The 27041-nt window shown below is 45.6% G+C and overlaps 1 protein-coding gene across 1 annotated transcript in view; it reads left to right on the forward strand.

Annotated features, from left to right (window-relative positions):
* The first annotated feature begins 14011 nt into the window (after positions 1-14011).
* The window catches only part of LOC144127578 (gamma-aminobutyric acid receptor subunit alpha-2-like), a 62583-nt gene continuing 49553 nt past the window's right edge, over positions 14012-27041 (forward strand). The window contains exon 1 of the mRNA XM_077660561.1: positions 14012-14079. Within this exon, the coding sequence (XP_077516687.1) occupies positions 14015-14079 (65 nt within the window). The 5' untranslated portion in view covers positions 14012-14014. The remainder of the gene's footprint in view (positions 14080-27041) is intronic.

Below are 27041 nucleotides of genomic sequence, written 5' to 3' on the forward strand. Positions count from 1 at the left end.
GTAGTGAAGGGCTCCCGAAATTTCGACCACCTGGGGTTCTTTAACGCGCACTGACATTTGTTTAAACATACTGCACTAGCCTGACCAGAGGTAGTGGCCGTGTTTAGGACATAGTGCCTTGTATGTGGAAAACAAACCAGCACATAAGGGGAAACATGACATGCAGCTATAATTTGCAGCCAACCAGAAACGTAGAGTGAGCCTAAGTTACGCATAGTAGCGTATAGAGTCAATTAAAAGACTCCAAATGAATTATTTTAACTAACGAGCAAATTCATGCCCACATGGTGTTCGAATACCATGATTTTTTGCTTACGCAAGAGGCAGGTCTGAAAGCCTGGGCAAAGAAAGAGCACCTAAACGTGTCATTGAATGCAAATTAATTGTTGAAAGGTCTCAATAAGAAGTGTCTTTAATAGTGATCTTGCCTTTTGCATCATCGCGGGCGTGTAGCTTCACCGCAGTTGCAGTGGCGTCTATGGATGATGATGTGGTAGCCGTCGACTACCGTGATGCATCGTGCGCGTGCTGTCATCAGCGAGCTCTGCAAACTTGGCCCGGATATAACAAGACGAGCAATTAACTCACAAACATAATCTTCCTTCAGTAACAAGCGTTATCTTGCACTCGTCAGCACAGATCCTGGGAACAACGATCGCTAGGGATAATTCTTCAGTGAGATAATTTTTATTGAAATGCTCAAGAACGCGTAGACAGACAAGGCACCATCTTTTTCAGGCTCAAGTATTTTGTTTGATCTGCAGCTACGGCTACCGAAAACCTACAGAGAACAAAAATATTTTCTCAACTACAGTGCTCGATTACGTTCCGTTGAAGGTCACAATTTGATTTTCTCACAGGAAAAAAAGAAAGAGATGAAACTAGTTTTCAATTATGTTGAAGTTTTTACTGGCGCAGTAAACCTTGTAACTCGTTCAGCGCTTAGCAGGTTAAGAGAAAATATATTTATGTGGGAAGTTGTTGTTGTTGTTGTTAGCCTATCAAAAGATGGCACATACCCACACTGGGGGATCGGCCAAGAATCGGGTGGCTATTCACCTGAACGCAGTTAACAAAAAGGAAAAGCACGTGGGAGCATAACACCGGTGAATTTTTCGTCATGAACAGAAAAAGGATGAGTGTTTTGATTTTAAAATTTTAAGAATAATAATAAAGAGAGTGATTAAATAATAATGATTTAGTCAAAATGTAATAATTGATAGAAAAGAAAAGGTTGAAACACTTAGCAAGGCAGTCGGTGAGATTCTATCAGGAAATTTTGAACAGCGGTGCAAACAGATCTGTGGCTGAACCCAAATGTGGTGGCGCCAAATGATAGCAAGAGTGGGCTGCTCAAACTAAGGCCAAGATGCTGCAAGGGCTACCTTCAAATGCAGTTTCTTACCGGTGCAATATGCAACCTCGCTCCACGCAAGAAGAGGAAAATAAACAGAAAATGCTGCAGTCACAAAGTTTGGGCCAAAAGATGGCCTTCAGCGGGAAGGAACCGGAACGAGCTCTCTACTTAGTTTGTAAGATTATCTTGCCTGAAGCAAATGGATGCAATGTTCCAGCCAACCTGATGCTGCAAATAGTATGGCACACAGGTTGAACTAGAAAATGTTGTAATATAGAAGCAAAGCGGTATTTAACAACGACTTGTCAGAGGAACACATGTCTTAACAGAACTGAATGGCTTTTTGTTCAGTTCGCCCGCCTAAATACTGCCCGCACTCTTATTTCCATTTAGCCAGGTTACCACGGAAACAGAATTTCTTGTGTAGAAAATATTGAGCGCCGATGTATTAAGGCGTACCATATGTTTCTCCAAAGAAACGGAAAACGTTTTCAGCAGCCGGAGTTCCCGGGTTCGAACCCGACCGCGGCGGCTGCGTTTTTATGGAGGAAAAACGCTAAGGCGCACGAGTGCTGTGCGATGTCAGTGCACGTTAAAGATCCCCAGGTGGTCGAAATTATTCCGGAGCCCTCCACTACGGCACCTTTCCTTCCTTTCTTCTTTGACTCCCTCCTTTATCCCTTCCCTTACGGCGCGGTTCAGGTGTCCAACGATATATGAGACAAATACTGCGCCATTTCATTTCCCCAAAAACCAATTATTATTATTATTAACATTTCCAAGGTCCCACTAATCCACGCGCTACCACGAGCAGTCGGGTGGGTCCTATGTGTGCGAGGATTAGCGGGAATTTTGCGCACGTCCTCTTCCACGTATCTCTCAAGACAGCTCATCCGGGTTGGCGGCACATAAATGTTCTACGTATGTTACTTGCTGCTTTGGCCTATTACTTCTGTCCGTGCCTCTTTTTTTTAAAACTTAGTATAGCATTTCTGTGCCGAAGGTGACGTCAAGATCATGCTAAAGTTGTTTCTAAGCAGACTGGCTCAAGTTACATGTCTGTGAAATAAAACCTCATCTCGCTACACGGTTCAGCTCCCAAGGAACACAGGAACATTCTAGTAAGGTCAGGTGAGGCAGGATAAAATTCCTTAGCATGTGCTAACAGCAAGTGTTCCCTCAATGTTGGCCAATGACGCTAAGCTGTTAAACGAAGAAAATTTCGCCCATCCTCTCGGCGACGACGTGAGCTGGCATTTTATTTAAGACGGAGCATAAAAAAGGGCGACAGATAGCCAGAATATAGAAAATGTCAATAAGATAAGAAGCTTCAAGCATAAAAGAAACTAATTCTGTATATGGACTCTCACAGAGCAGAACTTCGCAGAATGAGTGCTTCTTAAAATAAATTGTTCTCTTTTTGCAACGTTCTTCTAGAAACAGGCAAGAAAAATTGTCAAGATAAGTCAAGATAACTGTTCTTGCAGTATTGGGCCATTCTAACTGTCATTGCATTGCGTCCAGTGTTGCATAAGTTTTTGAGGTCTTAAGATACAAAAAATCCGCGATTGCTTATACATGCTTTTCAGCATAACCTCATAACGACTGTAACCCCCGTAAAGGCATATGCATAGCAGAATTGCTTACCGGTCTGCAACAAAACATCTGCGCTGTTCTGCGAAGCAGCAGAAGATCCAGAGATTATTAGTAGTTTATTTTTTCTTCTGAAGTTTATTCTTTGAAAACACTGTCCCTCGTATACCTTATGCTACGCAAATGGCACTCATGACTTAAGTCCTTTAATTCAAGTTACATGACATGTTCATTGGAGCTGAGGGCTAATCTTGAGTAGAAATAAGAGTGGACTCCAGGAAGCGAATGACGGCGTTCACTGTGTAATGAGCCATCACCGCCTATTATGCCGGCGGCCTAATAGGCGGTGAGCTCGGCAACACTGAGCTCGGCAGCCCACCCGACACATAAGCGTTATGCGCGCAAGGTTATTTCAGTAACTGAGAAGAATAGTAGCCATTTTCCTAGGTGCTGCACAACATTGCAGAACGCAAAACTGCCGCGTATGGCATGTGTCGTTCGCCTGTACGGCATTAGCGGCACCATCGACAAAGTCACACGTCTTAGAACGGTGGCATATGCAGTCCTGGTGTAGTCTCACCAATGTGCAGCAGGATGCGACAGCAAGTTATTTGTAGGCATACGCTTGTAACTGGGCAGTAACAGTCATCTGTTCCTTCGCACGGAGGGCTACTACAGATCGCGTTTGCCTCGAAAAGAGCCGCTACCAATTCCTTGCCGACAGTTCGCCGCCATTTCAGTTTTTTTTTGTGTGTGTGGACCTTAGATCCGCAGTGGTGGCTCAGTGGTTAGGACGCTCGGCTACTGCTCTGGAGTTCCCGGGTTCGAACCCGACCGCGGCGGCTGCGTTTTTATGGAGGCAAAACGCTAAGGCGCCCGAGTGTTGGGCGATGTCAGTGCACGTTAAAGATCCCCAGGTGGTCGAAATTATTCCGGAGCCTTCCACTACGGCACTTCTTTCTCCCTTTCTTCTTTCACTTCCTCCTTTATCCCTTCCCTTACGGCGCGGTACAGGTTTCCGCCGATATATGAGACAGATACTGCGCCATTTCTTTTCCCCAAAAACCAATTATTATTATTATTATTGGATGACCTTAGTCGATGAAAATCCACAAATTAACATTTTTTTCCCCGAATAAGATATACTAAATGCAGTTATAATCAACTGAAAGCTCTCATAAACACGCCTGGATTCTTGTCTGTCGAATCCGACCGGCACTTCATGAACCCATTCAGCACTGTTACGTTCTTTATGATTCGACAAAGGGAGAGGAAAAATCGGGTAGCAATAGGAGTTCAATAAAGCGGCAATTTTGCCAATTGGTTTGACATTCTTGACAGGACGCAAAGCGCGAAGAAAGAAACCAAGACACGGGGACTCAGACAGCGACACTACCGCTGTGTATGTCCGACTCTCTATGTACTTTGCTTTTTTCTTTTGCTGCGCGCTGCGCCCCTTGTCAGGAACCTCACCAGAAGATGCTCGTAGCCGATTTCCGACGCCGCCAGTGATCCAATGTGAAATGGCGCTTTTATGACCTCAAGTGTCACTCCGGCCTTTTCGCGTGCTATTTTTTTTTTTCAGTGAGGATGTTTTCGTCGCTCAGGGATGTTTTTCAATGATGTTCCGTCTCTGGATTTTAGAAACACAAGAAAATGTCACCGAAAGCTTCGCACACCTTTATCACTCAAGGCTTTGAGATTCGTTTAAGTTGCTTCTCAGACGCCACAAAATCACAGCGTGGGAGCGCTCTGTTGCCTGTTCAGTAGTAGATGGCTTCATAGTACCAAGGAGTCGACAGCAAGAACTATTCCGCCAAAAACAGCGATAAGCCGAGCAAGTTGAAGCTTGCTTAGATAAATAGAGAAATGGCCGCACCTGATCATGCTTCTCGCAAACGCAATTGCCAATAAATGCAAGTATAGCACATCTCAAGACCTTCATAATAGCCCTCGTGCACCCATGCAGATGTCTCGAAACGCGAATAAGTGTGTTCGTGCCTGCTACGCAAGAAAAATGCATCAATTAACTTTCCGTATTATCTGCCTCTCCCTGCCACCTGCCCAACGTGGCGCTGCTCACGACCCTCACGGGAGCTCAGGAAGAGCTACCTGGGTCTCGCAGGCCTCACCGGCGGATGTGTTTAAAACAGCCACATGCCGGGCACTGGCACATCAGCTAACCGCTGCACCACTGCGCCAGTAGCGGTCTGAGAACTCCCAGCGATCTATGAATGCGATCGACACCACGTGACCACCAGTGGATCAACCATACGGCACCACCAAAATTTGAAAATCCGAGCATCCCGAAAATTTAGGAATGTGCTGACTCCCAAAAAATTCAATGGGCACATAACACTTCGAAAGTAGGTCCATCCCAGAAAATATATTGATGTGGGTTCAAGTGGATTAGTTGGTTGGATGAGCGTAATTTCATGTGACAATATAGTGAAAGGTGCTCGAACAATGTAGACGGTGATGAGTGATGCATATCATTTGAGGGTAATGTAACTGGTTCCAAACGGAGTTTCTGCGGGAAAATCGCAAGAAGAACAATAGTCACTTATTGTAGACACCATAGCTGGCAATTTGAATGGTGTCACACTTTCTTCGTTAATAATGTGGTAAAAAAGGAACCAACATTTTTGGAGTGTTTTCTTTTTTTTAGAATACGTTTCATGGAAAGGTCACGTTAATAATGATACTACTAGAGCCGGTAGATATCTCAGCTTCTTACAACGCAATCGAAAGCACGCAAACAAAGCGGTAAAGTAGGCCGCGCATCATGCTCACGTCAGGCCCATTCTTGTGTATGCCCTCCCTGTCTGGTATCCAATTCAATATGTTTATCATGCACTTGATAGTTAGCTCGGCTATGCCAGGATATACGTAGCGAAAGCTAAGGCATAGCTAGGTTAGCCTTGGCTAATCTTGATTGCAAGCCCAGGTTAGCCTGTTTGTCTGCCTAGTTGTTGTCACGTGGTTGGTCACGTGGTGCGGTGCTACCACGGTGTGAATGCGAGCAGCGCGAAACTGCGAGTTCGTGGCCAATGTAGCTTTCGCTACAAAACTGCAGCCCGCTGCAGCCAGGTTTATCCTGAGGAAATGAGATAGCTTTCTGACTTCAAGACAGTTAAAGGAAGGACTTGAATGGCTGTTACCGAGTGAACAACGGAAAAAATCTTCGGTTTCAACTTTTTTCTGCCGTTTAGCACATAGTTAAACAGGAAAATCTTCCCCTCTCATGTTCTCTTGCCACATTATCTGTCTTCTTGAAAAATTGATAGATGCAAGGCCCGACTGTACACATCATCGACAAATCTTTTCAAAAATTTCGTTCTGTTTTGATCATTGAAAACTGAAACCGTTTGCCTGCAACGCTATATTGCAAAGAGTTGACTATTAATGCTAGTGTGGGCAGTATAAAGGTATAATGCAAGGCTGTTCCAGCAAATAGCTCGCGACGAGCTCAACTACTCTCTTTGCTAGTGCTAAATTATATCAACTGCTTTCTGCTGCGCTATGCTCAAACCACGAAAAAAATTTCTAAGCGCCTTTTGAAATTTCCGGCTTTAGGCAAAAACGGTGAGCAAAGCCTGGGTTGGCCGCGTTCGAAGCGTTTTGAGATGGTCTGTGCAAAGCTGAAATATACTTCAGTGACGCTAGGACGTTTTGGCGGGTTGTGAAGCATCATGAAGTGGAACACCGCAATCTGAGACACACACACACAGTGGGACGAAAAAAATTGGCGGTGGTTTAGCTCTTGTTTAACTCTGATGGTTTAGCCCTGGAGTGGCGCGATAGCTACAGCTGGCCGAGTGGTAATTGCTCAGTTTAGTTGCAAAGTCAGTCTTTCGCCGTTTCGTTTCGCTGAGCATTGGTCCTTCATCTTCGTCCCACTTGACACGGCGCATGCGCACAGCTGTGCCAGCTCAGTTTCGCCGGCGCGCCGCGCCGCCGGCAGCAGCAGCTGCTCCGCACCACGTGGCTGGTCACGTGACCAACCAGGTGACGAACCACGTGATCAGTCACGGCACCGCGCCGCCGGCAGCTGCAACGTTTTTAGATCCCTTTTCGTTGGGTAGCTGCTCCGCACCACGTGACCAACCCCGTGACAGCGTGGTTGCGCAGCCACGGCGTGGCGGCGCCGCCACTCTGAAGGCTCGAAATGCTACCGTAATGTAGCTATCGGTACAAACCGAGAACGAGCACAGCGCTACGTTCGTTCTCAGTCTTCGTCCTCTGTGTGTTTGTGTGTCTCAGATTGCGGTGGTCACTTCATCATGTGCAACAACGGCCATTGCTCGATAAAGTATTGTCTAGTTGGAAGCTGGTCCTGCTGTCAGTAGCTTTCCTGCAGTACTGCGTGAGGGCCGAACAAAGCGGGAATGACTCGAACCAAGAAAGCACCACAACCGCTGCGAACGAAGGTTAAGTTTTTTCGCCCTACACGCGGGTGCATGCGGATGCCAGTAGAGAGTGACTGCGTGTTTTCTACTGGCGGTCATTTCGTGCGAAACTCAATAGACAGTACATATTTCACGAAGCATTGCCGTGGAGCTTGTGCCACAACACTCTTCGACATCGTCGCCCGTGAAGATGAAATAGGGAGAAGAATATATAGGGCCACATCTCAAGACTCCAGCTTTAAGACTTCGGCATCTATGAAGAAGCAGGTCTACAACTCATTTCCGATGCATGGAGCAGCATCGACATTCAACGTTGTAAATTAATAACGTAACAAATGAAGTCAGATCTCTTGTTTTCAAAAGGTCTTTCTGTACCATTCACACATTAAATTTATTACCGCACTTCCGGAGTAAATCAAGGCATGTATCAAATTATTACGTGCCTAAAATGCTGTCTTAGGCTGTCGGAGGTTGCCTCACGGGTAGCCGTGACAGCCTAGACTCTAGAGTTTTGCGCACGGCTTTTGTTGGAATAGTAAAAAAAGGGTGAACTTATTGAACGAAGACATTTAAATGGTTCTAACATAGTATCGGTGTTTCATTGGCGCCAACATTTCATTATGACGTAAACTACGGCAAAATAAGCAATAAATGATGCTAACCTAAAGAAATTAAGAGGTTTTAGTTTTTTTGTTTAATTGGGGTTTAACGTCCCAAAGCGACCCAGGCTATGTGAGACGCCGTAGTGAACAACTCCGGTAATTTCGACCACCTGGGGTTCTTTAACGTGCACAGACATCGCACAGTACACGGTCCTCTAGAGTTTCGCCTCCATCGAAATGCGACCGCCGTGGCCAGGATCGAACCCACGTCTTTCGGGTCAGCAGCCGAGCGCCATAACCACTCAGCCACCGCGGCGGCTGGAATGAGAAAGAAGATTTTTAGAAAGCGAGAAAGAAAGGAAGAAACCGACAATGGTTCCAAATTTTAACCTTCGCTTTTGTATTTAAATTCAGTTCTATGAAAAACAGAAGGCAAAAAGCCTACGCAAACATGGATGATCTCGCAGTACAACTAGAGCACGGCATTTCCAAGCTTTCAGTGCGGTAGCCCTACTAGGCGGAATTTCCTATTTCGGGCATATGTGTATATATATACATATGCGTCCCTGAAGCCAGCTTCATGACAGGTGCCCGACCTGCCCACCGGGTTGTGGCCAACCTGCCAGCTAGGTGTACGCCTGGCACGCCTTCAGCTGGCTGGAGGGTACACCTGGGTAATGGCCTTCAAGGTAAAGGCCTTCACGGTAAAGGTCTCTAGGTAAAAGGCCTCTATGGTAAAGGCCCTAGGGTAGAAATAATTTAGCCTATATTAAAGGCCTTTAAGACAGGTTCTTTTGGCACATAAGGACCTTAAGTGCCGAACGTAACTAGTGCTACTGCAAAATATTCCGCACTTGGACATGCTAAACCGTCTGCTACATTTTTTTTTTTAGAGCGAAAGCTCTACTTCGCGACCAAAGCTGCAAAAGCCGGGCCATCGCTGAAGCCTTGATCTTGACCTTGAATAAATAAATAAAATAAATATTTCCGTAACTGGGATTCGAACCCGCGGTGGAGCGAACAGATCAGCTTCGCAGGCACTGCACGAGTGGACTGTGCTATCTCCACAGCCGATCACTCCTAAACACTCTCTCGCTTTCCATTGCACATTGCTTTCCATTGTCTTCATCAACCTCCACCTGCGTCGCGTACAGATGACATCAGCTTAACCAGACGGGCCGACGACCCAGGAAAGGAGAACCACGAACCATTCAGGCTAAACACATGCTTTACGCATGCGTGTACTCGGATTAAGTACGTTGAAACTCTATCATTTCATTTCTTCAAGGCTTGCTGCAGAGGAGAGTGGCAGTGAAGGCAGCGCGCAATGTTTGTGTCAATAAACGGTGAGGCATCAAAGTCCTGTATTTACTTTAAGTCCATGCATTCCATTAGCCGATATTTTTGTACGGGAGAATAAGTAATGAAGAGGTCTAATATTTACAAGCAGTCGTGCTTTGAGGGGCATTGCATTTTAAGCTTCCATATCGAAGATGGGCTGCTCTAAAGAAATGTTAACTAGCTCAGATGCTCTTATTTTTATCTATCCAATTTCATTGACGTACGGTACGTTGCCGTCGGCACAGATGCATTTTGGCGTCTATTCTTGTGTCTATATACCCGCTACGTTATTTGGGTGAGTAATAATCGTCGCTGCTATTTGCAGCACGAAGCAGACCGAGCCTGTGCGTGTGTGTGCATGTGCTTCTTTCACTGAGACCGCAAATTATCTTGAGCTTCGCGATTCACCGGTCGACGTCTGTGGTGGGTTGAAGCTTGACAACACAAAAAAGCACGGGCACGTGTATTTGCACTCTCCTCCTAGAATATCAGGAGGTACGGACAAGAAAATGAAAGGTAATGGTTAGCCTTAACTACTAATTTGACTAAACTAATGCTCTCTGATGGTTGAGCGACGCAAGCAACCGGGCCGAAACTCAATAAGCTCGCTTAACCGCCAGCGAACGGTTCGCGCCAGCAAATCCTCCGCAACGCACGCACACACACGCGCACACCGACGCAGGCGCGCGCGTACGCACGTATACGCACACGCAAAGAGTGGCTGTCGACATGGATTTCGCAAGCTGCGAGCGCGGATTCTGCATTTGAGGACACGGTGCATGTGCAACAAGCGTAGTGACAGAAAGCACAGCACTGAGAAAGGGAGAAAAAGGAGCGGAGTGTCCATGTTAGACCTGCTCGAAAGAAGAAGCGTTATGGCCGATGTATAAGAAAAAAAATGAACCATTCAAGCGGTGCGAAAAGAAGCGATTGGGAAATCTTGTCGCTCGTTATATGCGCAGCGGGGGGATTGCGCTGGGGAAGGAAAGCGTGAAGGTTTTTCTACGACGCCATGAAAGGAGCACACTTTTGAAGTAGCCTAAAGCAGTGGCGGAATAATACGTTCGCTGTGCCATTCATAATTAACGAACTCTCCAGGGCACGCAACAAGCTTGCGGCTATGCGTCCGCGATAGTCTTCACTATACCGCAAACTCGTCCTCAGTACTCGCCAAGAATGGATAACGCAGCGTGCCGTGCCAGCCGCCGCTGACAGCAGAGGTACCGCTGTTCTCAAACAGCGAGAGCTGTAAAGCCACATCTCCGGGTGTCGACGTTGTAACACGAATGAGGACAAAAAGGGAGCCGCATGCCACTCTGATTGTCAGGACACACTCGCCACTATAGTGACACCACAGTGAGTGAAACAAGAGATGCAGCGCACCACGCTCATTGGTTTCCTTCATTGCGCCTGTCACACCGAACGCTGTGGATGGATGTGCTACTCTGCGGGATGGAGCACGGCACACGGCTGCGCGCGGACGCAGAGCCTTGAGTGGCGCACGGTTAACCCGCACCCTTTCCCACGGCTTGCTAAGCACTCCGACCGGCACCAGTATTTCACACCGCCTCAGCTCTTTCCAAAGTTCGATTTACTTCAAGATTTTTAGTAGCATTTCACAACAGAAACCCTTGAGTGCGGGCCAACGGCAACCAAGAATGGGCAGAAGTTAGGACGGCATGAGTTTTCAATTCTGAGAGAGTACAGGGCACACAATAGTCTCGGGGGTAACCTATTCCGACGTCGGCTCGCACTGCCAAGATCAGATGGCGCCCCGTAGAAAAGAGAGAGAAGTAGGGAGAGAAAGGAACCGTGTCCCGCTTAGCTACGCTGTCACTTTCTTGGAAGCCACGCCAGAGGCTCCCCTGACTCGTAACGCTCGCTTCACGCCTCTCTAGCTTTATGTCCGACGCGCCGGAGACGCGGCACAATGCTTGCCCATCTCCCTTCAGCCATTCTCCCGTCGAACGTGAGACGAACAGGGGAGGAAAAAAGGGGACCCGCTCGGAGGCCGTCGAGGGTTGGGGAGGGGGCGGAGTGAATTCTGGGTAGAAAACAGAATCGAGTAAAGTGTGCGCCATTAAAAGCTGGAGAACAAAAACGCGGGAAGTTTCGGAAAGAAGAGATAGGGCACAGAGATTTCGATTGTATTCTTTCTCCTTTTTTTTCCCCGTTTTCTCTTGGCTTTCCCGCTTTCGCCGCTCGTCGCGGGAAAAGAGGGGAGGGGTGGAGACGTAGGTGGAGACGCGAAAATGAAAGCGATGTGGAGAGGAAGGGAGATAGAGAGAAAGGGAGAGCGCAGACGCGCGACGGAGGCTGCCGCCGCTACCGCGCGGAGGCGCGCACATGGATGACGCATGCGCGGCGCGGGAAAGATCGCTTCGCGCTCCGCCGACGAAACTTGGACGGGCGGTCCGCCACGGCATTCAACAAGCGGTTCATCGCTGCCGGTAAGCGCGCCACTGCGTCCGGCGCTTGCAGACCTGACATCCGAACTGTGCCCCACGCAGACGTCGGAAGCTCTGTGCGACTCAGGTTAGTCTGATTTTGCTATTACCAGTCTTTACTCACGAATCCTCAGCTGTCTGTATCTCGGTGACTGTGTAGAGTTCGCTGACGAAACACATAGCTCTTCGGACCAAGTTCGATGGCAATGTATGCATCACTCTTGGCGTGCATACTTCTAGTGGTTGGAAAAAGATAGGGAGATAGGGATAAGATGTACTTGTTAAAATACATGATGAAAGAAGCCGCCAGACATCGAAGCCAAGAGACGTACGACAATATTTTCGTTTCTTTATTCGGTACTCGTTAGAGAGGAAAATTAGTTGCGTAACATTTTTGGGCAGAACGTAATTTTATAGGATATCAAGCAAAGGACAGCCTCGTGACCCCGGTAGTATCTGATATATGCAGGTCGTGGGTTGATATCCCAGCGGAGGCCAGATGCTGTCGTTCACTTTCTGCAAACTAATCCTCTAAAATTATCCAAAACTTAATTTCCGTCCTAATCCTAACAACCATAAAAAAATTCTGCGTTCAATCCCTTTCCTTTAGTGACTGCTGGCTTCCTTCATGCATGTTTCTTCTATTATGTAATACCGCTTTCAGCGCGGTGCGTCACATGTCATGTATGTCAAAGCGACCAAGGACTAAAACCAGGAAGTGGGAATGGATTAAGAAAATGTTTTATGTTACGTCACAAAAGTCAGTCATTGGACTTTCGCATCAAAGAGCTTCACGGAAACAAATTTTCGTGGCTAAAAGAGCCGTTTATCACAAGCCCGCTAAGCTCGAACTTCTCATAAAATGGTGGAAATATAAGGCCCGATCTAAAGGATACATGATACTAACGTAAGTGATTCGAGGAATGCAGCTTCGAGAAATAACCACTTAATTAATGATATGTAAAGTGTTCTTACTAGCCCAGTATTTCACGCCGATGGTTTCTTGCGCGGTGAAGCATGCGAAGCCAGTAGGTCGTCTGAACCTTTGGACACAATATTTTTAATACGCGCTGGCAACCGAGCCTTAGTGAAAAGGCCAGGTAACCCTTTGCCATACCTGAAGTAATTGCTGAAATTCGGCCGCACACTGCACAACGTGCGCCGTTCCTTGGTTAGCTTTCCCGCAAGCGCTGTCCTTTCATCGTTTCCGGTCACGTTACTCTTAGAATGCTTACGGCAAGAAAAGCCACATGCATCAAGACCAATGTTCAAAAACCATTTCGAAATTACCAAATCAAATTCTGAACAACTTTACAGCCCTTTTAGTTACTTTTGCCTCTCAGTAAGTTTGTGGACGTCTTTGTTTTTGCAACATCGACGGAAATCCTGTGCAGGGTTTTGGGTATAGAGGATTAAAAGATCCACGGTGCAGAGGAGTGCTTCAATGGCACTAAGAAGCGATTTTTGCTTATTCCAACGAGTGGCTGCCATTGGCGGCCTCAAGTGGTCCCCAAAAAAAGATGGCGCGTACCCAATATAGCGGGGTGTGGTCAAGACGCAGGCGGTGAATTGCAGGAGAGTACTTTTATTGCCGTCCACGCGTCGACTTCGTTTTTTTGCAACAATATTCCAATCATGTGTCATTTGAACAGGGCGTACATGTGTTCTATATTTAAAAAAGTGCAATTAAGCTCAATTAGCAAAGCCAAAGTACAGTATATCACGACAATAGAAATATTAAACCGAACTTCATTTCTTCTTTTGCCACATTCAGGAGCTTGATGTAAATCACGTGATGTATGCCTTGATGCTGTAATAAATAATGAGAAACATTGCCACCTATCCAACCTTCGTCTCCTTTTGCACCTCTTCTGCACGATTTTGAACTCGCAGCCGTCTTCAGCTCGGTTGCACTTGTCGCCCGCACCTACTTCCACTTAAACAGAATCATTTTCCACAAAGTTTCGAAGCCTTGTCAGCGTTAATATTAGGAGTTCTAACTAACATAACACATTTCTATTTACAACATTTGTAGCTGCTTCTTTTCTGATCCATTTACTTGCCTATTTGCCACAGAATGGACAGCAAGTGACGAACATTACTCGCTATCTATCAACCATAATATCACAGGCGGCGCCCAATGACAAAGAAATAATGACAAAGAAATAAAAAAGCAAATAAAGAAGAGAATCATTAAAACCATAACCCCTGCTTCATTTAGGTTTCTGTTTCCTTTATAGGAACCTGCCGACTCATGATTCCGAGATGACCAACGGAGCGGTGCTTGTCGTCGCCTGTCTCGCACTAATTACCACAGAGGTGCCACTGAGGTAGGCAAAGCAATTTTTTTCGCTTATTAAGCATAATGCGGCTGTTTATCCACCTCATTGATAAGGTGACTAACGTTGAGTAACTTTTCCTGCTTTTTTTTTTTATTGTGATGTGCGCCTGCTGGCATACAGTAATATCTGCAAATATATATACACATTGGACTCTCGAAGGTAGTCCAGTGACATCCGGTGGTGCAGCCCAGAAATACAGGCTTCTCCGTCGGGCGGTCGGCCTGGCGTCATCCGCACCGGAGCAAGTGTTTCTGCCGGATAGCACGCAAAGGGGGGCAGTTCCAAATCAAGTGTTTAGTGTCTGCCTCACAGAGAGGAGCAGGGCAGAAGGGGCAGGAGTCGCCTAAAGGGGCATGATACCGTGCCAGCCACGTCCAGGCTATCACTGGAGCGACGGTGACGCCGAGGCGTAACATTCGAAGTGAGACCTCCACCCAGCGCGCAAGGATGCCAGGGAGCTCGGTGCCACATGGTGGGTGAAGTGCTCGCATGGCGCGTCGGAGGTTTTCTTTTTCTCGGAGGAGTAATGTCTCCATAGAAGTTGGGGCCGTTTGAAGGGGACGTGGAGGAGATTATTCGTGACTTGCTCCATCCACGAAAGCTTGTGTGAAGTGGGCGTTTCTACGGATCTACTGTACATGTACTGCGAGTGCGAATTTTTCAAGATGTCCTGAACCTCCTGCGCCAATAAGTCGGAGTTCAGAACACAGCGCAGACTACGGATGGAGGAGTCTTTGAGTATGTCAAAGTGGCTTCTATAGGACAAGAGTGTACAGAGGATGCTTAATGAGTTCTGAATGGCCAACAGATCCGCCTGTGTCGATGTCCAGGCAGGGGAGCAAGTGTAAGAACATGATGCAATTTGTGTTAATAATTCAGTAGAAGTGATAGCCGTCATCATGTGATCTGCACTCACACTATAGCGTCCACATAAGCCGCGTGTCGCCGGGATGAGTTTCCAATAGCAGACGAGAAGCCATTTGCCTCCAAACTACACTCATTCCGGTGGCCAACAGATCTTGTGTGTATGTGAATCATAGGTCGATTGTCCGTACTTGCTGATAAAGACGCAGTAGTTGTGACGAGCACGAAACGATAAGTAACACAGAGCCGACTTTCCTATACTTTGCGAGAGCGGCGGCTTCAGGCAGAAAGCGACATTTTATGCACGGTGCTTGACGACCGTGGTGAAGCAGCTCGTCAACCTCAGCCTGGAGGGCATGAATTGGGGTAAGTTGTGGGAGGCCTGTAATAAAACGCATTGCCGCTCGATTGATAAAGTCCAAGAAATCCGATTCTGCGCATGTCATATGTTGGACATGGGCCTATAGTATATCAATCATGGTTGCAGCACAGAATGTATGAGGAGGTCAGTGATGGTACATGTCTCCCCATCTGACTTCTGAGAAATGTTGCTTGTTTACTGTATTTTCCTTTCTCGAAAGATATTGAAGTCACAATTTGTGCGTTCATCACAAAATATCTCCAAGCTTGGAAGCTAGAAGTCAATGGCAGTAACTGATCTGCTTATTTTAAGATCGTGTCCTACCAAGAAATCCAAATCACCGCTCCTTTAGTGACTTTACATTTTCAGAATTTCATTTCTTTTCAGATTGTCGGTCTGAAACAAACCTGAACCACAGCCCGAGTACCGATGTAAATCTGAAAAACAATGAAAGCAAGGAACCTGAATTTATATACTTGTACCTTCCTTTTTTTTTTTCTACCCATCTGCATTCAGTAAGCCTCGCGACAGGGTTGTAGTTGGGCCCGCTAAGTATGAGAGGTTTACCGAACAGTTTTTGGAAGCATCTGCCGTGTTTTAAGCTGGACATGACATGTACAGCCTTCGTCGAAATGTTAATGTCCAATGGGTTTGCTTCTAATCCACTGTGTAGTGCGGATGGAAATCACATGACTTTGGGAGAGCCGGGGACGAGAGTTTGTTTCAGCTTCCCGACACTAGGAGCGCTCGCGATGCGCAACTAGTGACACGCCCTGGCTCAAGAATGAAACTGCTTGGATTCCCTACTTCTGATAAAGAGTTTACGTTAGCAAGACGTAGATCTTGGTTTCCGAGAAGATAGTGAATTCCTAACCTGCTTACTGCTCCTGAAAGGGACGCATGTGCTGCCGTGACTGTCTAAGTTCATCTCAACGTTTTAACTGTGAAAGCTTCGTTATATTTATTTTCCTGACTTTTCTGTTTTGCTGCACTTTGATTGTCGTGGGGGATCCGTATATCTGCTATGCCGGTTGAAGTTAGCGCTCCGTTGTTCTGTGGTAACTATGTTCATTATGACTCATCCCTTGTCGTCATGCCAGAGCACTATACTCGTTTTGCAGCTATGCTGATGAAAGCAGAGTGTTACGTTGTTGATTTCGTCTATACTTTGTCTCACTTGTGAAAGGCAGAGCCAATATTCAGCTGTCTTCAAAAATAGGTTCATTCGTGACTGGTCGACATCTTTGGCTGAGTCTACGGGGTTACCTTAAATTTTTAAAGGGGGTGGGGAGGTGGTTTTGATTGACATGGTATGGCCGAGCAATCCGCTTTGAAAAATCAAATTGACAACCAATTTCCCGAAGTATTATAGTAAAATTTGTTATAACATGGGTTCATGCGAAGGAACAAGGTTAACCATATGTAAGGCAAACAACTGGGTGAGCTGGCAAACCATAATTATAACTTAGAAAACAAATTTGCAGCTTCGGCGACAAAATCGAGCAAACTGCGGTTTAGAAGTTCTGCGTTCTCGATTCCTCTTTTTTGTTTTGGCTTTGTTCTTTATGTACGCATACGTTAATTGTAGGTCCGAGACAAAATGAATCATTCCCGTCCTTGTTCTTCAGCCACTTGTAACAATCGTTGTTGTCGTTCCACTTTTTGCTATATACTTCGCGTCAGAAAAAACAATAAGCAGAATCAGATTGAAACAAAAATGTAAAAAAAAATCACTTTCTTTTTCCCCATGTGTGCGAAGACGATCTATCAATGAAATGAATGCACGCACTCATTTAACTGTTTCAGCGGTTGCTCTTCCAAGCTAATGACACTGTGCGCACTGCTATCCTGGCTACAGTCCACTTCGGGTTATTGCTCCCAACCTCATCGCGCCAAATTTTGATCTAACCACGGTCACGCTGCTTAATTTTTTTTTTATACCACTGGTCTGATGGTGACTCGAGGACGGCTAGAATTTTTCAGTCACTGACATTGACAGTGCCGCCAAACCTGGAAAACCGCTGTCGTACATCTACTCCGGTTAAACAGACGAATTCGCTTGTCCGGGCTTAAGCTGACTTCGTCTCAGTGCGTCGCCTTGAACCATTGCCAAGGAGGAGCAAATCGACTTACGTCTTGGTGACACTCCATCCCCGAGAACACACGTTCTCCCTTTTCCGAAAAGCCCCCTGTTTGTGCGCGGGAGTGCGCGACCAACACAGAACCAATAGCATGAGCGAAGTTCAAATACGGAAAAGAGTGCATGAAAAATGGTGGGGTGTTGGGGCTCGCATTCGATGCCAACAACGAGTTGGTGGCGGCAGCAGGCGCATTAATCTGTAGCCGGAGATTGTTCCTCTCAAACTGGCGCACGGAAGAGGCCCTGCGAAATCCGAGAAGTCTGGGGAGCTGACGTCATGGTGCCTTGTACATAATAAGTAACGTGCGCGATTCGTGGTTATCACTTACAAGCGCCAGGACAAGAGCAAAAGTCGCGGAAACCGCCCACTCAATGTGTCTTGCAAAAGTGAACACCGAGAATTGCTCTCTTGCCAACCTATAGCACATGAAGCAATGTCCTTACTTTGCCTACACGTGCATGCCATACATACACCGCAAGTAAACCGAAGAAAGCAATGAACAAAGAAGAAGTTGAGGGTCGATCAATTGGATTAATGTGGAGGAAATACGAGAGCATTCGCCTTTTCGACTCCGCCTATCAAATGAGAGACACATCAAGTATGCTTTGAAACTTTACATCGTGCATCGAAAATCGCATTGTGGTTCAAGCATCAACGTTTCTCGCCCACAGAAACTCCGCTTCAGCAACTCTACCTTTTCCTGGCGCATTCCTCGGGAGATTTAATTTTTCTGAGTCGTTCTCAGCCATCTATAATTTTGGTGAGGCATTCTTAGTCATCTTTACTTTTGCTTAGTCATTCTTAGCAATTTTCAATTTTGCCAAGTAATTCTTAGACTGGCCTTTTCCTTGAAAGCGGAGAGAAGGAATTTCATATCTGGCTGGTGGAGAGCGGAAAATCCCCCTAAACGCCACCTGCCACGGTTGACAGGTGACGGCTTCATGCAGGCGCTGAATGAAGCCAGACACTTTTCCCCTTCACGGCATTCTTAACTGTAACGCATAAAAACACATCCCACAACTTGGCAAGCGCAAGCGCCTATTAAGCTTTTGCCTAACCTTGTGCCAATTAGAGGCGACTGCTTCAAGCAGGGAGCCTTCGTGAGTGAATCGGCTTGGTTGTTCCCCGCGAACGCTTACAAACTGCGAAAATGGCGCCCTGCTAAAATCAAGTTATCTGCACCCCGCTATCTCTGCTAAGTCCCCAAAAATTCATTCGTGTTTCTGATTTTCCTTCACCTTTTTTTTCTATTAGAAAGTAAAACGAAGTAGAAGGTATTCTCAATGCTGAAAAGTGCGTTGATTTTTATATGTAAATAGTAGAAGTGATCGGCGTCTCAGAGTTTCCTTTTCAAGTAGACCTGGATCGAAGTGGATTTGCATAAGCCCCAGTTTTCAACTCTCAACGCCTAGAGGACCAAACGTGAAACTCCCCCGTTTATTCTTCGTGCTCTCTTTCCTTCCTTGTGCTTGCGCGAAACGCTTTTCAATTATATATTTCGGTGGTAACAGCTGCACGGGCCAGACACGCTTCTGTAGGCAAGCATAGTAAGGCACTTACTTCAACGTTCCCCCTCCAAAAAAAATAGGAATAAAACAACAGCACTGCGTAACTCTTTTGTGCTGTGGGAGGGTTTCATCTTTCTTACACACGTATGCGAAGGATGTGTCCACAGAAGAAAGCCTTAAACTTTTCCAAAGAACATGATAATCAGATCAAGGTCAGTGTCTGTCATGCGCAATGTTTTCCAGTAGCATTCAGCTTATCTTGGCTTATTTAATAATTTGTGTACAATTACAGCTCGCAGGCAAGAAAGAAAAAAGAATGCAGGAGCATAGCAATATCAGGTACACAGAAATTTACTTGCTAGGAAATTCAACTAACAAACATTCTACCTTCCTCGCCTCGTGCCGTTTTCCTGGAAAGTTTCTTTAAATCTGTGAGTAAACTAAGAGTAAACTGAGAAGAGCACAAAGCCTTGAAGGAATAGAAGTGAGTGCCGTTGATATGCACAAATGCCGGTCCCAATCCTGTCTTCATAAAGGGGACTGCCTCATTAAGAAAGCTACAAACTGCAGAAGTGCCGCACAAAAGATGAGGAAAGAACACAAGTGGAAACAAGGGTGAATCCCACCCATACATGTATCTCTACTTTCTTCTTAAGAAGTGGCTGAATTCAATACTTACGAAGACGAACTGCATCAGAAATGGCTGTTGACAAAGCGGTGTACCAAATAGACCTTTTCACTTCTCAAAGCAGAAGCGCAGAGCACAAAGTGCTAGAAGAAGCTATGCAAATAAGTAAATAAAATCCGTCGAAGACGGCTAACCGTGCAATCAAAAGACAAGCTTCATGAAGCCCCGCACACCTCACACCAGAATGAAGATATAAGACAAACGCTCGCGTGATGTCCCCTACCGGAGGTTCGGTGGGGCTAATTAATGAGTCAAATGGAAACAGACCACGAACTTGCAACTCCTTTAAAAAAATGCATCTAAGATGTCACAAAAACGGTCTGGCAAAGTCAGTGTAGGGAAGACAACGGGATTGTAGACAGAAATGCGAACACTTTTCGAATTCGAAGTCAACAAGGGGTGTGGGATGCTTGTGTAAACTAGGGACACGAACTGACCTAACCCCTTAATGTACGCAAAGGCGGGGGCTGGAGAAGTAGAAGACCATGTTACTTACGCGCATTTTGATTTGAAACGCCGTTTGAGAATGCCGTTTAAGCCGACCTGCTCGGGCGTTCTGGCTTTGTTGCGTGACAAACTGGTGGTCGACAGCGAGCCCTGTCGCCCCTTACGCCGCAAAAGACATCGGTATGGAGGTAACCAGAGTAAAAGTCTTTATATAAATTGTAAACGGGATGGTTTAATGTCCGTAAGGGACACATGGACTATGAGGGACGCCGTAGTGAAGCCCTGCGGATTTATTTAGGCCGCCTGGGGTTCTTTAAATGTGCCTTGATACTTCCCAGCACACGGGAGTTTTTGTATTTCGCCTCCGTCAAAATACGGTATTGAACCCGCGACGTTGGGGTCAGCAGCCATATGCCAAAGTACTCAGCCACCGCGGCTCGTAAAGGTCTTTACGCACAGCTCGTAAGTCTTTTTATAGCTCTAAGAGCTTAGTTTCAGATCGTGCTGCCAACTTAATAAACATCTTAGTGTACTTTATGAACGGAAATAGTTTCTGGCTTGATTTTTGTGCATAAATTTCATTATCACACTAGTTTATTGAGCACTTCGTGTTGCTGGAGACGCGAGGACGTAATTTTCTCGTTTTCCTCGCGAATCGCCTGCAACTCCTGAAAAATTGCGATTTCTGTGCACACCTTCTTCCACTTTCCTTCCCTTTGGTTGTTCGTTGTTCGACGGTGAGCTATATCAGTTTATTAGTTCAGTTTATTACCTTAAAGATCCCCTTAGGGAGCATTACATAAGGAATGCTGCTTTCAGTGCCTATTATACACAAAATCTGGGCTCGCTTCTGAGTTGCGCACTGTTCTTTACCTGTATTAGCGAATAAACTTCGTTACTGTGGGGCAGATTTCAATATATAAAGCGTAGTTTCTTTAAATCTAAGCTACAAAATTTTGCCTACTTATCATTTCAATGGCAGTTTCTTATCAAAGCCAATGCATGCTTAGAAGAAATTTAAAAAAAGCATGCTGTTTACACTCCTGTCTCCTTCGCTCTTTTTAAATGGTTACTCTTACTGTTGCTTGAGAAAAATTTTGAAGTGGGACTTGCGCTGCGTCCTTTATTTCAGAGCGACGGCTACCCAGCTTTTGGAGTCCATGTCCGTTCAAATGCAAAACCAAAACTTTTCGTTTCCTGCTTTCATATTTACATTTGTGTATATGACAGAAAGCCACTAGAAAACAATAAATTTTTGCGATGTTTTGCCTGATACACTTTCGAATATGTCGCAATAAATTTTGTTCTGCAGAACTACTTTCTTATGCAGCGTCAGGTGCCAGCATGTACCGTTATGTTGCCACATATGTCGTTGTTTGCTCTCCATACACTAGATTCACTGGATGTCAGCGAAACAAAAGGCCTAAATACATCGCGATGATTTATGCACAGAGGTGAAAGCTCGCGTAGAGTTGTACAAACGAACAAACAAAGTTAGAAACCTGGGGTACCTGCATTGTTAGGGGCATGGTGCTCGCGTCTTTGTTGCTTGTAATTAAATGTGGCTGCGCTTTAGCGCAAAAAAAAATGTAAAACTCAGTATACCTATATTTAACCACCAGGCACATCTGTAAATGCTCACTCCTTTTCGCTAATCTTTCATTGCTACTCATTCACAAAGCAGCAGCAATTGCTCATATTCGTCGTTCGCATGTTAACGACCATATATATGCGGGTAAGGGCCAGACTTCTGTTTTTAATTTTGGCGGGGTTCGGCCCTTACCCGAAAACTGAATTTTTCAGATCAGTTTTCAAGCTGTATTCTAGGAAAACTACGTTGTTGTCTATCACAGTTGGCGCTATATTAAGCGTACAGTTCTATCTGTATCGCGCATGCCGAAGTTGCGGCCGGCTGCTCGCTTTCCGTACAGTTCTGTATACGTGACAACTCGAAGCTTGAAAGCTGCACCGTGCGCGGTTAAGCGTCTACTGTCACCTACGGCAGACTGGCAAAACGGACGGCTCAATAGGGAGCACTACTGAAAATGATGCCTCTCTGCGCGGGCGAAACTTCAAGACCCTCGTAGACAGCGCTCAGAAACACAGCTGTGCATGCTCAGAAAATTATAATAATGATAACTGCAGGCAGACCTCATGATCTGGCAGCTCCTCGGGGAACGCGAGCGCCCGTGTAAAGCAGCTATTTTCAGCCGTTATTTTTTTCAGGCTATCGAATCCCAAGCTGGTGGGAGCGACCGAGACACGAATGCGGGCCTTAGCCGCATATATACGGTATTTTAAGTCTGAGAACAACGGTCATACTAACCGAAAATACTAGTTCAAATTTCCTGTTTGTGTCGATTGTTCTTATCGCAATGTTTTTCTGGACCCCGTTTCCCTAGACGTATTTTCGCTAACTGGCTTCCCAAACTAGAACTTTCCATCCTGAGAGCCTCTGCGTAGCACAGGGCGGATGAGACAGCCCCTATATGTACCACACAAAGCATCCTGTACAGCAGTATGCCATCCAATCACCGGAAGCACGACCGTCGGCGCTGTGGCGCTCTAAGGAAACTACAAACAGCGAGTACTCCCGTGGCTAAATCACTCTATCCCACCGCGATTTTTTTTTTTTCAAAAGCGAACAGTTCAAGCGGCCACCGCCAGTAACTTTGAGGTGTGCAACATACTCGAGCATCAGTGCATGTTGTGTGTGCCTGCGTGGATGTCGCGGATCCACTCTCGTGATTCGAAATATCTTTGGCTGGGGGCGTCGCGAAAAAAGCTGCGCGTCCTCCTGGTAGCTCTTCCTTTGTTCACTAGGCTGGGCGTTACGGGACTGCAATCGGCATGGATAGCTGCAAAGCAAGCACCCGATATCTTCGATACTTTACCGCTAGTGTATGGTCTGTCCGTACGCTGTGGTGGTGCACCTTTAGCATACCGTGTGCCGTGTTACCGTGACCGGAGTACCGGAATTCCGCCCACCGGCAGTAAGCATGCGCTGATTGGTCCCGATGCGGAAAGCTTGCGCGCAGCTGCCGGGCACCTGGCGCCATCTGGTGTCCTCTAGGCGATCCGCTCATGCGCAGTGACGGCGCGCGGGCTCCCGGTGCTCCGGTCACCGTAACGGTAGCACGGTACACGGTATGCTGAAGGTGTCTAATACCCACGTGTTTCGTCTTGCCGTATCTTCCCTTTTAAAGCCATGGTGTCAACGCTACAGAAACGCAATAAAAGAGAGTATCAGATCCTCATTGTACACAAATATTCTAAACACCGACTTGACGTAGCTTTCTCAGCTAAACATCATTAATCCACTGCCAACCAGATGCCTGGCAGGTCGCTGAACTATGCAAAGATTGCAGACATAAGGCGGTGGGGCAATAAACAATGAAACGATTTCAAGGTTTAGCTAACTAACTTCGTCATTTTGTAAAATATTCTAGTCAACAATTACGAATTGCGTAACGTGTTCTATGATGTGGACAGCTAATCCTTCTCATGTATACACACCGCGGTGGCTGAGTTGCTTTGCGTTCGGCTGCTGATCCCGAAGTCTTGGATCGATGCCAGCCTCGGAGTGTTGTGGGATGTCGGCGCACTTTAAAAGACCACAGGTGGTCTAGACTGACCCAGAGCCCTCTACTACGGCGTCCCTCAAAGATCATCTGCCGCACCCAGACGTTAAACCTAACAATTTTTCTTCCTTGCGTACGGTGCCAGCAATAAAGAATGCCTAGATTTTGATAAATAATCTAGTAATCCATGTTTTATAGAAAGAGGAAATTAACGACATAGAGCATTTCATGTGACCGCGCTAGACGCGACTTTTATAAAGTGCACCCAGGAGCCACGGAATATTGACTGGTGCGGTCTACAGTAGCGCTCGGGTATTTTACTGTTAGAAGGAAAAATTAGCTACTGAGACGTTCATTTTGTGATTATCTAAATTTATGGATGGAAATACTTGACGCTGGTGAAATCTCATTGCGCCCTGAAAGACTGGCTCGAAAAGCGCACGGAATCGGAGCTCCATCAATTTCCCCGCTCGGAGTGAAGAATGAAGTGTGCCCAGGAACTCAATGCGACTCGCGAATTTCTCGCATTGGCGTCGCTGCCATTGTGCGCTTTCAGTGAGAAAAATAAGTGGAAAAGACGAAACGTTGAAAAGATTAACTTTTCTTTTCTTTGAAAGGCTTCATTTTTTTTCACGTGTAATATTGAGCCGCAGCACTTCTTTCGTCTGACGAATGCTTTCATGCTGAATTCAATAATCCTCATTTCACCCCTGAAACCTACTCTGCTTCAGCATGTGACGTTCCGTCAGAACAGAAACGACCGCAGTTAAGATTAAGTTTTTTCCGGAATTATTAATCTAGAACTAGGCACAAGCTGGAACGAACTGCTTAACAGCTGTCTACCTTTTTATGCTCGCTTACTCTACCATTTTCTTGTTTCTTTGCATCAATGAGTACAGTTTGCTTCAATTTGGGTGACGAATCGCAACTGCGTCAATGTTCCCGACTTCCGAAGGATATCGCTGCGTTTGGTACGCAGTGTGTTTGATTTATGGGTGTTTAACGTCCCAAAGCGACTCAGGCTATGAGGGACGCCGTACTGAAGGGCTCCGGAAATTACGACCACGTGGGTGGTAGCCTGGGGTTCTTTAACGTGCACTGACATCGCACAGTGCACGGGCCCCTGGAATTTCGCCTCAATCGAAATTCGACCGCCGCGGCCGGGATCGAACCCGCGTCTTTCGGGCCAGCAGCCGAGCGCCATAACCACTGAGCCACCGCGGCGGCCGGTACGCAGTGTCTGCTTTAGCTTTTTTTGCATCAGCATGTCCTGTGTTACGAGTTTAACAGTTTGCTGGACGGGTTAAGCGGGGTTATAAGGTTACATCAGTAACATACTCGCTGTATTGAGTTCGATATAATAAACAATGGAATAACGGTTTGACCTCAATGGTGCGCTTTTCCGACTAGTAACATGAGTGAAACGGATAATTAAAGGGCTAAACAATAAAACTTAATGTGCAGAGGTATACAACAACGCGTAAAACTTTCTTGGTAATGAAGGACAGTGTGGGTACCATTACCAACTTGGTTTCTTCTGGTGGTAGTGTTCTTAGGAGGAACAAACTTTTTTTTTTGAAATTGAATGGATCCCCAAATGAAAGACAAGTCAGACTGACGCTGAACAGTTTCTCCTCTAAGCAGTGGCCAATTGGTATAATTTACTTCATTATGTGTGGTTTTCGTGCCGTCAACTGTCTAGTTCGAAGGCCTAGAACCTTATTCTTTAGGAGGCTACAGTATTATTTTCTATAGAACACCGTAGAAGGACGTTCCTTTCTATATATATATATATATATATATATATATATATATATATATATATATATATATATATATATATATATATATATATATATATATATATATATATATATATATATATATATATATATATATATATATATATATATATATATATATATATATATATAGAAATCCATGTAATCTCATTTTTTAGCAGCACTTCGATTGGCTTGGCGAAGATACATACACGACAGAATTCCCCATACAAATTAATTAGAATGAATAACATCAGGTCCCTAGAAACCTGGAGAAAGCTATCCAGAATAAAATTCATCTTTAAACTCTACCATTGCCACTTCCGTCCTTACCTTTCCACATATTTGCAGCCTTCTTCGTCTACAGTCACATGGTATTAACATCCTCATAAATAATCTCCATTATTTGCTCGCACAAGGAACTTTAAATGCTATTTTCATTAAGAAGGAATTACGTAATCGGGTCAAACCCAATCAAGAATCATCTGGGAAGCCTAAGAGTAATCCGAGCCTCACACAAGATTCTTGGAAAGCTTCTTAGTAAGATTATTGGCAAGATTCTTGGTAAGATTCATACAAGGTTCTTGGTAAGCTCGGGTTAGTTAGTAGGAGCGTCGCTCCAGCTGATGATGTTGATGACGATCATGTAGCTCCAGCTGCCTCCGAGTGGAGAGAGGGTGTGAACATGAAGAGAGAGAAACGCGGTTGCGTGCGCATGGAGATGCCGGAAAGCAGCGGCGGAGAATGAACACACGCTTTCACATGCATGCCTACTTTGCTTAACTACGTTAAAGCCTTATGTTTTTCCTAGGGCAGCAGCCAAAATTAATAATAACGCTTTCGATCACTCTATGTGCACGTACAATAGTGTTTGAAATTTATAAATGTAAAGAAAAATTTCATGTAAATATGCATGCTGCGAGCTCGCCTTCTATGTTCAAGAGCATTTGGGCGATTAAAAAATTAACTAACACGTTACTGCACAGAACATGAACTTTCGAACAAGCTGAAATAGAAAACATGTGCATTTCCTTGACAGTTACTTAATGTCCCAGAGGTACCTTTACTGAGAAAATATAACAGCTAGTTTAAAATAAAAAGCAGTTTTTAAATTCGTACAAACATTAACATACCTCTGCCAGATTTACTCACATTTCAGTGATGAATAACGAAAGCAGTTTTATTTGCCGCGTCCTCCCCTTAAGGACTACCAAATACGTGTCCTACTTCAGTATGAATAGATTGTTAGCCTCAATGCTAGAAGCAGAGCATGACGACAACCATAACAACAACATAGAGGGTATTTATGAGTAAGAAAACTCAAAATCAAGAAATGTCAGTCGTACTCAAAGAGACAGGCGTCGTCAGTATCATGTGGAATGCTCTCGCACTTCACAGACAACCACAGTAGTGGTTTCTGCAATATTTTTTGACAAAGGCTGCGCTTCTGTTCCCGATGCTTCCGCAACTGATAGCCGTTTCGTTTCCCCAATTCTTGTCAGCCAATAATCCAGAGACTAGCAGTGCTCTGTTAATCTGGGCGGCACACCCAGGAAAGAGAAACATCTCGGCCACTAGA

This window comes from Amblyomma americanum, chromosome 4, assembly GCF_052857255.1.
Source record: "Amblyomma americanum isolate KBUSLIRL-KWMA chromosome 4, ASM5285725v1, whole genome shotgun sequence".
In the NCBI taxonomy this organism is placed as follows: Eukaryota; Metazoa; Arthropoda; class Arachnida; order Ixodida; family Ixodidae; genus Amblyomma; species Amblyomma americanum.